This window comes from Aulostomus chinensis, chromosome 5, assembly GCF_037954235.1.
Source record: "Aulostomus chinensis isolate RoL2024-O1b breed Wild chromosome 5, RoL_Achi_v1.0, whole genome shotgun sequence".
In the NCBI taxonomy this organism is placed as follows: Eukaryota; Metazoa; Chordata; class Actinopteri; order Syngnathiformes; family Aulostomidae; genus Aulostomus; species Aulostomus chinensis.
The window spans coordinates 19079962-19090625 of record NC_141324.1 but is presented as its reverse complement, the minus strand read 5'-3'; the positions used below and the strand labels follow the sequence as shown (position 1 = coordinate 19090625).

General features: G+C 42.3%; 1 protein-coding gene across 4 annotated transcripts in view; it reads left to right on the top strand.

Moving 5' to 3' along the window:
* LOC147261613 (oxysterol-binding protein-related protein 1-like) overlaps positions 1-10430 on the top strand; it is a 28455-nt gene extending 18025 nt beyond the window's left edge. Inside the window, exons 16-28 of one of the 4 annotated variants that reach the window (XM_086203719.1) lie at positions 497-665; positions 2222-2414; positions 4242-4317; positions 5505-5639; positions 5812-5909; positions 5988-6170; positions 6242-6349; positions 6504-6593; positions 6684-6810; positions 6919-7035; positions 7141-7264; positions 8805-8895; positions 9291-10430. In XM_086203719.1, the coding sequence (XP_086059845.1) occupies positions 497-665; positions 2222-2414; positions 4242-4317; positions 5505-5639; positions 5812-5909; positions 5988-6170; positions 6242-6349; positions 6504-6593; positions 6684-6810; positions 6919-7035; positions 7141-7264; positions 8805-8895; positions 9291-9393 (1614 nt within the window). In that variant the 3' untranslated portion in view covers positions 9394-10430. Of the gene's footprint in view, positions 1-496; positions 666-734; positions 921-2221; positions 2415-4241; positions 4318-5504; positions 5640-5811; positions 5910-5987; positions 6171-6241; positions 6350-6503; positions 6594-6683; positions 6811-6918; positions 7036-7140; positions 7265-8804; positions 8896-9290 lie in introns of those variants that run through there. The other 3 variants (XM_086203722.1, XM_086203721.1, XM_086203720.1) reach the window with 3 other exon arrangements.
* The last annotated feature ends 234 nt before the right edge of the window (positions 10431-10664 follow it).

Sequence of the window (10664 nt, the reverse complement as noted above, 5' to 3'; positions counted from 1 at the left end):
CATTCTGCTACATTTTTGTATGATCAGTGTTCACAAGAGCCATTGTAATATTTTGCAATGTGTTGAATTGGTGAAATGAATTTCGAAATTTGATTAAATAAATGAAACTTCTTTTAATCACAGGATCTTAAAGTATTGTTTTTAGTTTCAAATGCCAATTTTTTGGTGTTTGTGAGGTTGTTTATGAAGGTTGGCCAACAGCTGAACTAGACAATAGGAAACACTGATCCGGTCTGTCTCTCAGTGTCCCAGCTCAGGTTGCAGTGGAGGGACACTCAATCCTGGGCTCCAGAGCTCTCAGGGATGAGGGTGTTTGGTTCTGACTGGAGGAAACCAGATCTGTGGGCAGCGTCAGAACAATGACCTGCCATCCGAGCCACATAGACAACGGTGGTAGCTACAGGACAGATCGTATAAATCAAACCATCAGTCACATTTTGTTTCTCTGTGTTGTGTGTGTGTGTGTTTTGTCTGTCTGGTGGTTGTGTGCCTCCAGGTGTGGAGTCAGAAGTTGGAGCAGGAGGTGGAGAAGAACAAAGCGTTGACTGAAGCCTTGCAGACTGTAGCAACTGAGCACCACGAACTCAAACAGTCGCTGTGTAAGAGCAGGAGGTCGTCCACCCTCAGCGCCCTCACTGAAGATGATTTCTATGATGCTGTGTCAGGTCAGCAGCCCCTAGCTGGTCAGCTGGTACACTCATCAACAGGCCACCAGTTCAACAGGGTGACATGAGACAAGTCCACATATTTTGCGCTATCCTGCCTTGTCATAAAGTAGAGAAACCAAGAAGCATCCTCAACTTCCCTAGTCATTTTTTACTATTTCTCCACTTCTAATGATTCTAAATTCATTGTTTATTCAGCTGTGCTTATTTCCATAAGCACCCCAGAAGCCCTCCAGTGAAATACAAACTAAACAGGTGAGTTCTTATTCACAAATTTGTTCTTACTGCCTGCAGGACTTCAGCCCTCAATTTAGTCTTACAGACAGGCCTGACTGTTGTTAGTAACTCCTTCCTCTTGACATCTATTTTGTATGTCCCACTTCCACCCACTAATAAATTGAAGGCTAAAACAAGTGTCAACAAATTTGTGCAAAGAAACTTTCATGACTCCCCCTGGTTTGTTTGTGGAATGCACAATTATGCAGCATAGGATGGAACAATGTAGATATCCTGACCTCATCTTGCAGTACGTCAGTACACTGGTGCCATAAATTGATGTTTTTACCAAACCAATCCCACTGCCTTGACAAGTTGTTTATAGTGAATGTCTTTTTATAGAGGCACGAAAATGATATGACACTGAAATGGTGTATGAATTCTGGTTCCGTTACACAAATATCAGGAGTGTCATGAGCGAGATCTCCAGCATTATGGCAGAAAGGATGCAACATCATAGTATCTGATGAGTAGTTAGTGAGTCTCATCCCCTGACGGGAGACAGTGCTGGTGCATCGGTTCCTTAAAAATTGACCATCGATTGTAGAAAATCGAAAACGAAATCAATGCACAGAGAAGCGTCAATATAGATGTTAAGGATGCACAACCAGGGAGCTCCACATGACAACTGTAAGATTACACATCAGCATTGACACACTTGTGCCAGAGGCGACGTCTCCAGTAGCCTCTCATGTCCCTGCACAGTTTTCAGCTCCCATGTCTCAACAGAATAATGACTGTTTACACAGCTGTTGAACCCATTGTCACAGTATTTTTCCTCATGTTCAAGGGTAATGAGATTATTGATCACCCAAGCAGAGGGTTTTCACACCAGCAAAGACTGATTATAGAAAGATAACTGTAATCTGGTATACTTGAAGTTATAATGTACAGACAATACAGGTTTATGTACAAATGGCTTGTCAGAACTCTGACTAGCATCAACAGTCCTCCATGAGCAAACAGCACACTGATTTCTTGTTGCTCCGTGCTTGCAAGTGGGGGTAGCAGCAGCCACCACCGAGCAAACAATGTTGGAGGAAGTGAAGCCTCTGCGTGGCCTGTCATTGGAACACAATCCTCAGGTGGGGTTAGCTGTCAGCGGGGAGGGGGAAGTTAGAGAGGAACTCGAGTTGAAGTGCTTATTGTGGACAGTGAACTGATGAGGCGGCAGAGCTGCTGCTTCCTGAGCCGGCCACTTGAAACCCGCGTGTGTGTCTGTGTGTGAGAGAGTGTTTGGCATGAACTGGCGTCTGCCCTCTGTCATCATCATCCCTCAGAGTCGGAGTCGGAGCTCTCTGTGAGCGGCTTCCTGTCTGTGGCCAGTCACTCCTGTGAAGAGGACGAGGGGAGCGACACCCCCCTTCTCAACAGCCTCCGTTATCCGAACGCACTCAGGGGGGCCACCGGAATGTCAGGGGAGGGTAACCATGGCAACCAACCAGCCCAGTACAATGGAGTGAAGAAGCACAGGTGGGACGTGATCCAGTTATGATGTCATGTTTGTTTGCTGGTGTAAATGATGAGGAAAAAGATGGCCATGTTGACTTTTACCATGTGCTGACTCTCGTTACACTAACACAGCTCTTAGAGCAGCCAATGTACTTTTGGAGCAACTTAAATGAATATTGTGCATAGGATTATTTGGTATGCGAGTCGGATAACAGATTGCAATCAGCAGGAAGACAGGCAGGTAACCAGCAGACGAGGTGTAATAGAATACTATCTTTCCATTCCAATCTGTTTTTGTCAGCGGCTGTTTGTGTTTGAGCACCTAATCCACAGAGACTAGCTGCTCGCTGTTGTTTTTCCTGCCAGATCCAACTCTCTAGTCCTCCTGGCACTTTCTAGTGTGTTATTTCCTTAAGATGGAACACTCTTTGTCATTTCCACTGATGCTGATCCTGACTTGGCCTCTCTTCCTTAATCCAACAAGTGATCCATCAATAATTCAGGATGTTCTGGCTCAAACACAAAGTAGGAAGAAAGGGGTCATGCTGGCTACTTCTGTGGGTGTGTGTACACGCACACGTGTATGCGCATATATATATATATATATATATATATATATATATATATATATATATATTCAAAGATGTCTTTTCTTTTTAGTGGGATTTATCTTTGAATGAAGATAAACAGTCCATTCACTACCAATCAGTTAACAATCTTTTATCAAAATGTCAAACATTTGCTGACTTAAGACTCATAATTTGCTGCATTTTTTTGGTGTTGTCTAAAGGAGTTTCTTTTGGTTTTGGACCTTTGGATGGAAAAAAGCAGCGATTTTTCAACACTAAACGTATAATTGTTTGAACCGTGAGAATAATCTGCAGATTGATGGTGGAAGTAGTTGAAGCCCTCGTCATCATGTAGGTGATAATGATTGTAAAACTGATCACAGGGTGTAGAAATTATTAATTCAGCACCATTTCACAGCTGCCCATTACTTAATTTAGTTTTGGGTTTTTTTTCCAAATCTATATTCTAGAAAGCTGAAGTATGTCAGCAAGGATTCAGTTCTTCGTGGTATGTTGTGGAGCAGCTCAGCGTTATTAAAGTAAATACATGAATACTGTAACAGTTGGGATTTACATGGGGAAATATAGGCCAGCACCAATAGAAGTCCAATGAAAACAAATCAGCTATGCAAAAAGATATTTGGGGCAGAAGCTGGTGGAAGACAAACTAGGCCAGAGGTATAGTCAGCCATGCATCACTGCTCAGCTCATCCTACAGATGGAACAACCCCCCGCCCTGTCCCGCCTCTGTTTATTTAGCTGAAATAATAGCTTTTATTTGTGGAGTGTGCTTCTGCAGCTGTTTCCAATCACGGACACCGTCGACCAGCACTCTACCTGGAATACCTGCAAAACACTTCATACTTCAACTGCCAGCAAGAGGGGAAAAAAAACCTCACAGTCAAGGCTGTGCACGAGTACCGTCATAATTCTCAGTGGCGCTGCCATGTTTCTTTTATAACTGAGAGCAGCTTCATTCGTTTCCTTCATGCACGAGGCTCAACTGGAAAACAACAGGTATCAGATAACGAGGTGGCTCAAGCTATGGTGTCTTCCTTGTAGATCTGAAGTGGTATGAAATCAAAATAAGGTGTTACGAGTACTTTTCCCACGCTTTTAAGAGAATAGTGAGGTCAAGTGGGAAGGAAACCAGGTCACATGAAGGATTCTGTTGCTTCGCGTAACACACGAAACGAAAACAATCCTACTGACTCCGTTTATATAGAAGCTTTGTTTCTATTCTACAGAACTTGTTTAATTCCGTTCCGTTCCGTTCTAGATCATCTCTACCGGCTCCCATGTTCTCCAGGAATGACGTCAGTATCTGGAGTATCTTGAAGAAATGCATCGGCATGGTGAGAACAAGCAGGTTTTTTTATTTGTGAATTTATTTGCTGTTTGGAGAGAATAAATGCTGCGTGTGCTTTTTTTAATGTGATGGGTTGTGTTTTTCTTTCAGCGCATATGTTGAGTAAGGACTAAACTCCAGAAAAAAGTTGTGATAAACATTTTTGTACTTCTTAGCAGCATAAGAAGTTGAGTCATTAGTATCAGGGTCCTTCACAGTCTTAAGGGATCTCAGCCTCCATACAGCCGCTTCCCAGGTTTAATTACATTTAATTATCTCTATTAATGTTTTATTCCCCAATTAAATGAGGCTAATGATTCCTGTACATGCAAGTGAGTGAGCAGAAGGCTGGTTTTAATACACACACACACACACACACACACTCTTATTAGAAGTGTGTTGAATAGTTTATCATGTGGCTGAACTGAAATAGGCTTAATTACTGCCTCCTGGCCGGTGACAGTTGAGGGACGGACGTTATGTTGGTTTCAAGTTTTCCGTCCGACCCATTCTGGTTAATTTTGGCACAATGACCCACTGGCACTCAGGGATGAACAGAAAACATTTCAATGGTTAAAATTTAGGGTCACTGTCAGAAACGCCTTGAGGAGACTTCTGTGAATATTGCACAGGCAATGATAAAGGAATTTGGGCAATTTCTGACCATAAATATTGAATTCATAGAATTGTGACAAAAAATTCGCACAAATATCTAAAAGCATTTTAGATCTTAAAGGTCAGTTTCTTTCAGCATGACGTGTTATTCTCAAAAAGCCCTTTTCAGGTGTTGAGGTTACTTTTTAAAAGTCAAGTCCCTTAAATACTTCCACAGGTCCATTATATTGCGGGCCTGGACACACATGTAAGCACTGTCACCTGCAACAGGACTTGTTATATTTCCAGCTCAGTGGACAATGAAGTTCTATTCTTCAATGGCGAGCAGTAGTTCTAGTTTTAACGCTGGAAGCCTGGAAGCTGAGCTGAACCACTAAGCTGAGATGTTACAGTTTGAATTCAGCTGTGAATATTGTGCACCATCACAGATACACACCACTCGAGCACCAGACACAAACGTGGACATCCTACTGTATCGATTGCGTGCCGTCCAACCGCGCTTCAACTTCTGCTCTTGTTGGTTGTTTTCTCCGTTGTGTGTGTTTCCTCAGTTTCCTCTGTCCTCATGTCCTCTTTCAGGAGCTGTCAAAGATCGCCATGCCGGTGATATTTAATGAGCCTCTGAGCTTCCTCCAGCGGCTAACAGAGTACATGGAGCACACCTACCTCATCCACCAGGCCAATACTACAACCGACTCTATCGAGAGGATGAAGGTGACCAACATTTGCCGGCGTTTATCTAAAGATATAGATGGAAAGCTAACGAGTTAATTCCTAAATGACATCTGGAGTGTAACAGAGCTAACAGCCATATTCCCTCTCATTTTTTTACAAAACAGTGAGTCACTTACCTGTAATAGTGTCATCATAGTGCATGTCTGTGCAGTGTGTTGCAGCATTTGCTGTGTCAGCTGTAGCATCCCAGTGGGAGAGGACTGGGAAGCCCTTCAACCCGCTGCTGGGTGAGACCTACGAGCTCATTAGGTAAGACATGGAACCAGTAAATATTTAGTAAGGACTAACTTCCCTGCAGTACTAACCGTGTGTTTGCTCTCCATCAAGAGATGATTTGGGCTTCAGGTGGGTGTCAGAGCAGGTAAGCCACCACCCTCCGGTCAGTGCCTTTCATGCTGAAGGCTTCAAGGAGGATTTCGTCTTCCATGGTTCCATCTACCCTAAACTCAAGTTTTGGGGTAAGAGTATAGAAGCAGAGCCCAAAGGAATCATCACGCTGGAGCTTCCTAAGTGAGTGCAAATATTTTGTAAGCTCTGATTCCTTTGTAGGTGGGGTGTTTCACCTTTAATCTTCTCCACAGATATAATGAAGCCTACACCTGGACAAACCCCACCTGCTGCGTTCACAATATCATTGTTGGTCAGCTTTGGATCGAGCAGTACGGCAACATGGAGGTCATCAATCACAGGTAATGAACAATTGCTTCTCCTTCAGTTCCTCTGTGTTCCTCTGTGTTTATCCACTCAAAGATGTACTTTATTGATCAGGGGAGGAGAAGAGAGAGAGCAGGATAATCAATGTTTGAGAACCTCAAGTCACAGCAAGGTGTCATTCTGTTGCAGGACCGGAGAGAGATGCAGCATGGTGTTCAAGCCGTGTGGCCTCTTTGGTAAAGAGCTCCATAAAGTGGAGGGCTACATCTTAGACAAAAGGTATCAACTCCCTGTAATGATTATTTTTCCCTAGCTGCCATATTTGTTATTATTACTATGTTTTGTGTGTGTGTGCTCGTGCACTTGCAGCAAAAGGAAGCTCTGTGCGATCTATGGCAAATGGACTGAATGCCTCTACACAATCGACCCTGCTGCCTTTGATGCCCACAAAAAGTCTGATCGAAAGAATTCAGACGAAAAAAAGGCCAACAAGCGGGTATTTAATTTGTTTTTGGCGTTTTTTTTCCTTTCAATCTGGTTTGCCTTCAGTTTCCTTTTTGTCTCAGTGAAACCTGCATGTAACTCTGATCATTTCTGCGCTCAGAGCAGCGTGGATGAGGAACCAGAAGAGATGCCTCCCCCTGATGCTGAGACAGTCCAGGTCATCCCAGGAAGTGAACTAATCTGGAAGATAACCCCGCGACCAGATAACTCAGCCAAGGTACAAAGGACAAAATCAAGTAACAGCAAGTGGTATTGTTATTTTGTCTTGTCCTTGCTCTGAGGTCTCTGATACTTAGTGCCAAAGTTTATCTCCCCTGTGCAGTTTTATGCGTTCTCCACATTCGCCATGCAGTTGAATGAGTTGGAGAAGAGTATGGAGGGAGTGTTGCCGCCCACAGACAGCCGCCTCAGACCTGACATACGCGCCATGGAGAATGGAGATATCGGTACAGTGCGATCTGGATCTGGTCCCCGTTACACCACACCAGTTCTTGCTTTAAGCTGCCGTGTGTAACTTTTGACTCCCCTTTCCGGAAGTGAGCGTAGTGACATCACCACTAATGGAAGATCTAATGATACTGTCTATCCACCGGTGACAGACCCGGTCTTGTGTATGTAACATCAAAAAAGGGTTAACTTGAATTTTGGCTACAAGGTTGATGTTGGGTTTTTTGTAATCACAGATACAAAAGTAACTTCTTTTTTTAGAACACACTAATACAAATATACCTGGTGATGATGAGTTCAAAGAGCGTTGTACAAACTTGTTTAAGCTTGAGTGTAAGGGATGCCTATTTATATGTAAAACTATGAACTATACAGTCAAATCCTCCCTGCACTTACAGTATGTGCTGATACTGAGTACCGATCTGATGCCAGTGCATTAAAAAATATTTATATGTTGTTAATATGATCTTAAAATATTATATTCTTTAAATGGCGGGATTTCTCATGACAGACACTGCCAAATGACTTGCTTGGTTTTCTTAAACAGCGCTGTGTTGCCGATGGCAACTGTGGATTTCATAGAGGCAAAGAAGAAGTAATGATCTCCAGTAGTTTAAGCTAGCATCACAGCTAATGCAAGCTGCTGCTTCTTCACTGCTCTACAAGGCAACTTTCTGTTTTAGTTTAAAGGTGACGAAGAAGAAGATTTTTCTGGTTTGCAGTGCTAAGCGGACCTAGCAGAGCTTACTGGTCCCATTTCCAATAGAGTAAATGTTTTTTCCTGTACAAATCTGGTATCAGATTGGCATAGACTCACAGACTCACCGATACCGATTCCAGAATTTTTGCCGGTATCAGCAGCATTTCCAATACCAGTATCTGAACTGAAACAACTTGGAAAAGCAACTATTTTATAAAATAAACACAACAAAACCCCAACTTTCATGATGGCACACTGAGGAAGAATGGTGCCTCTCTGACCCCCCCCCCCCCCCCCCCACACACACACACACACACACACACTTTAAAACTCCCTTTTTGCCTATGTAAGTTGAGCCCATCATTAACTGTTGCTAAACAGCACACAGCAGCGTGATGGGACAACTCATATCCTCAAAGCTCAAATAAGTTCACCAGTTTCCTGTAATACCACTTGTGGCGGCAGAGGGCACTGTTGCAGTGAAATTGCATGTTGTTGCTCTAAGTAGAAATAATACATTATTTGATTGTTGTATCTACTTTAGTAAGGAATCTGTGTACCTCCAAAACAGCATTGGGAATTTTAAAAGTGCAAAATTAATGTAAGGGTAAAAGTACTTGAAAATGTCAACTGTAAGGAACAGATTTAATAAAATAAATGGACATCATTCTCCTCTTGGAACATTTACCACGGGGCTGTTGTCTAATAATGTAGGAGTATTATGTAGGTGTTGTAGGTGTCCCTCATGCATTTTTTTAAGAAAACACATGTATTGAACAACATTCTACCACATGATCAGGTTAATTTAATATATGTTGTTGTCTGTTTGTGTTTTATAGATCTAGCAAGTGCAGAGAAGAAGCGACTCGAGGAAAAACAGAGAATGGCCCGAAAAAATCGCACCAAATCAACAGATGAGTGGAAAACGAGGTAAGTAAGTGAGACGTGTGATGTAACGTAAGCGACCTTGCGCAAACTTGAGGTCACTTTTACTGAACCGCCTCCACATTGTCTTGTGTTGTCAACTGTGCCGTCCTCTGTACTGTCACTGAGAAGGAGCTCGGCGCTTGGACCGAGGTTTGGCTCAAAGCTTTTGTTCTCTTGCTGTGTTTTCTTTTTTCTTCCCTCTGATGTAAAGTGCTGCAGTACTGCGCCCTCCTCAGGACAAAGCGCACAGTCGCATGTTTATAAGTGAAAATATTTGTCTGACTGGTGTTGATACAACCAGGAACAAATCAGAAAACTTAATCATTCCAGTTTTGCTTCCCGTGTATCCCCCCCCCCTTTTTTTTCTCTCTCATTAAATCATTGTTCAAACTTCTCAGGTGGTTTCAGCAAGGACCCAACCCTCACAACAAAGCTCAAGACTGGATCTATTTGAAAGGCTACTGGGACAGGAACTACACTCAGCTACCTGACATCTACTAGCAACACACGCTGATACCATACTCTCCTCATGGATAGCTTCTCACCTCCAAGTGGCTCAGATGGGCAACTCACTAAACAATCTGTGCAGTTAAACTTGGGGGTGGAAAATAAACAAAACATGCTTGAAAATGTTTTAAAAAGGCTGTAAAATACTTAATGAACCTAGATAAATATTTTCTTCAATAGTCATGTGTGAGTAATAAAGCACAAAAAACCCAACTCCTTTTTGGCTTATTTGTTGCTGTTCTCAACCACTTATAGGGATGTTGGCAGAAGAAATTATTTGACATTTCATGTTTGACTGTGTGTTGAACAGCAAAGCTCACTTCTCCTGTGTGTTTTACAGAATTCTGACTGGTTATGAAAACATTTCCACAGGCGCTTGATTGCAGAAACACAATACTAAGATCCGACTACAACGGGAGGCACGGTGCACCCCCAGCACACTAATTAAAGAAACGTTTGAGGCTTTATCCTACTTGTGTATGCATCATTGTGCAGTGCAAAGTGTTACAACACACCATTTGGCCACAGTTGCCTTTGTTCTGGCAATCAAGTGCAATGAGCGCTGTAAGTTAATTAAGGTTTAAGTGAATGTGTTGCCTGATTGCTTCTTTGCAGTCTATCGTAAATTGGAAGTTTCTCTGTAATAGCAAGTTCAGATTTACTGTAGCAGATGAATATTTCAACTGTATAGCCTTCTGTAGATGCGTGACCCAGCTAGCCGTAGTAGCAGTTTTCTCCATCATGCTGAAACAGTGACACTGCCTTGTCCTTCTTGATTTGTGTACGAGTGTGATAAGGTTTTATTCAAGTTAATGACTAGGTTTATTCCTCAAATTATATGCATTAATAAAAAGAGTAAATGTCCTAAGAATTGCATGTGCATCACTGGAACTATGCAAGCCATACCAGCTCCAGCATCAAGCACCGATACTCGTCCTCCTGCTGTAAATAGCTGCTGCCCGTCAATCTTTCATATCAACAATTTCTATTGTTGCTGAATAAAAGCTGAATTGTAATGGAATATTCTGAGTTTGGTTTTATTTGTTTTTTAATTACAAAGAAAAATACCATCTGCCTTTGTTGGATTGATGTCGGTTCCTGCAGATTGTCAAACACACTCTGCTCTCGTTACAGTTGCACAGGAGTCTAAAGTTTTCTGGTCAAATTCCTGAAACTTTCCAGGCAGTTTTCTTTTCCAAATTTGCAAACAAACTATATTTGAGAATAAATTGGACATTTTGTGTTACTTTGCACCAAATATTAAA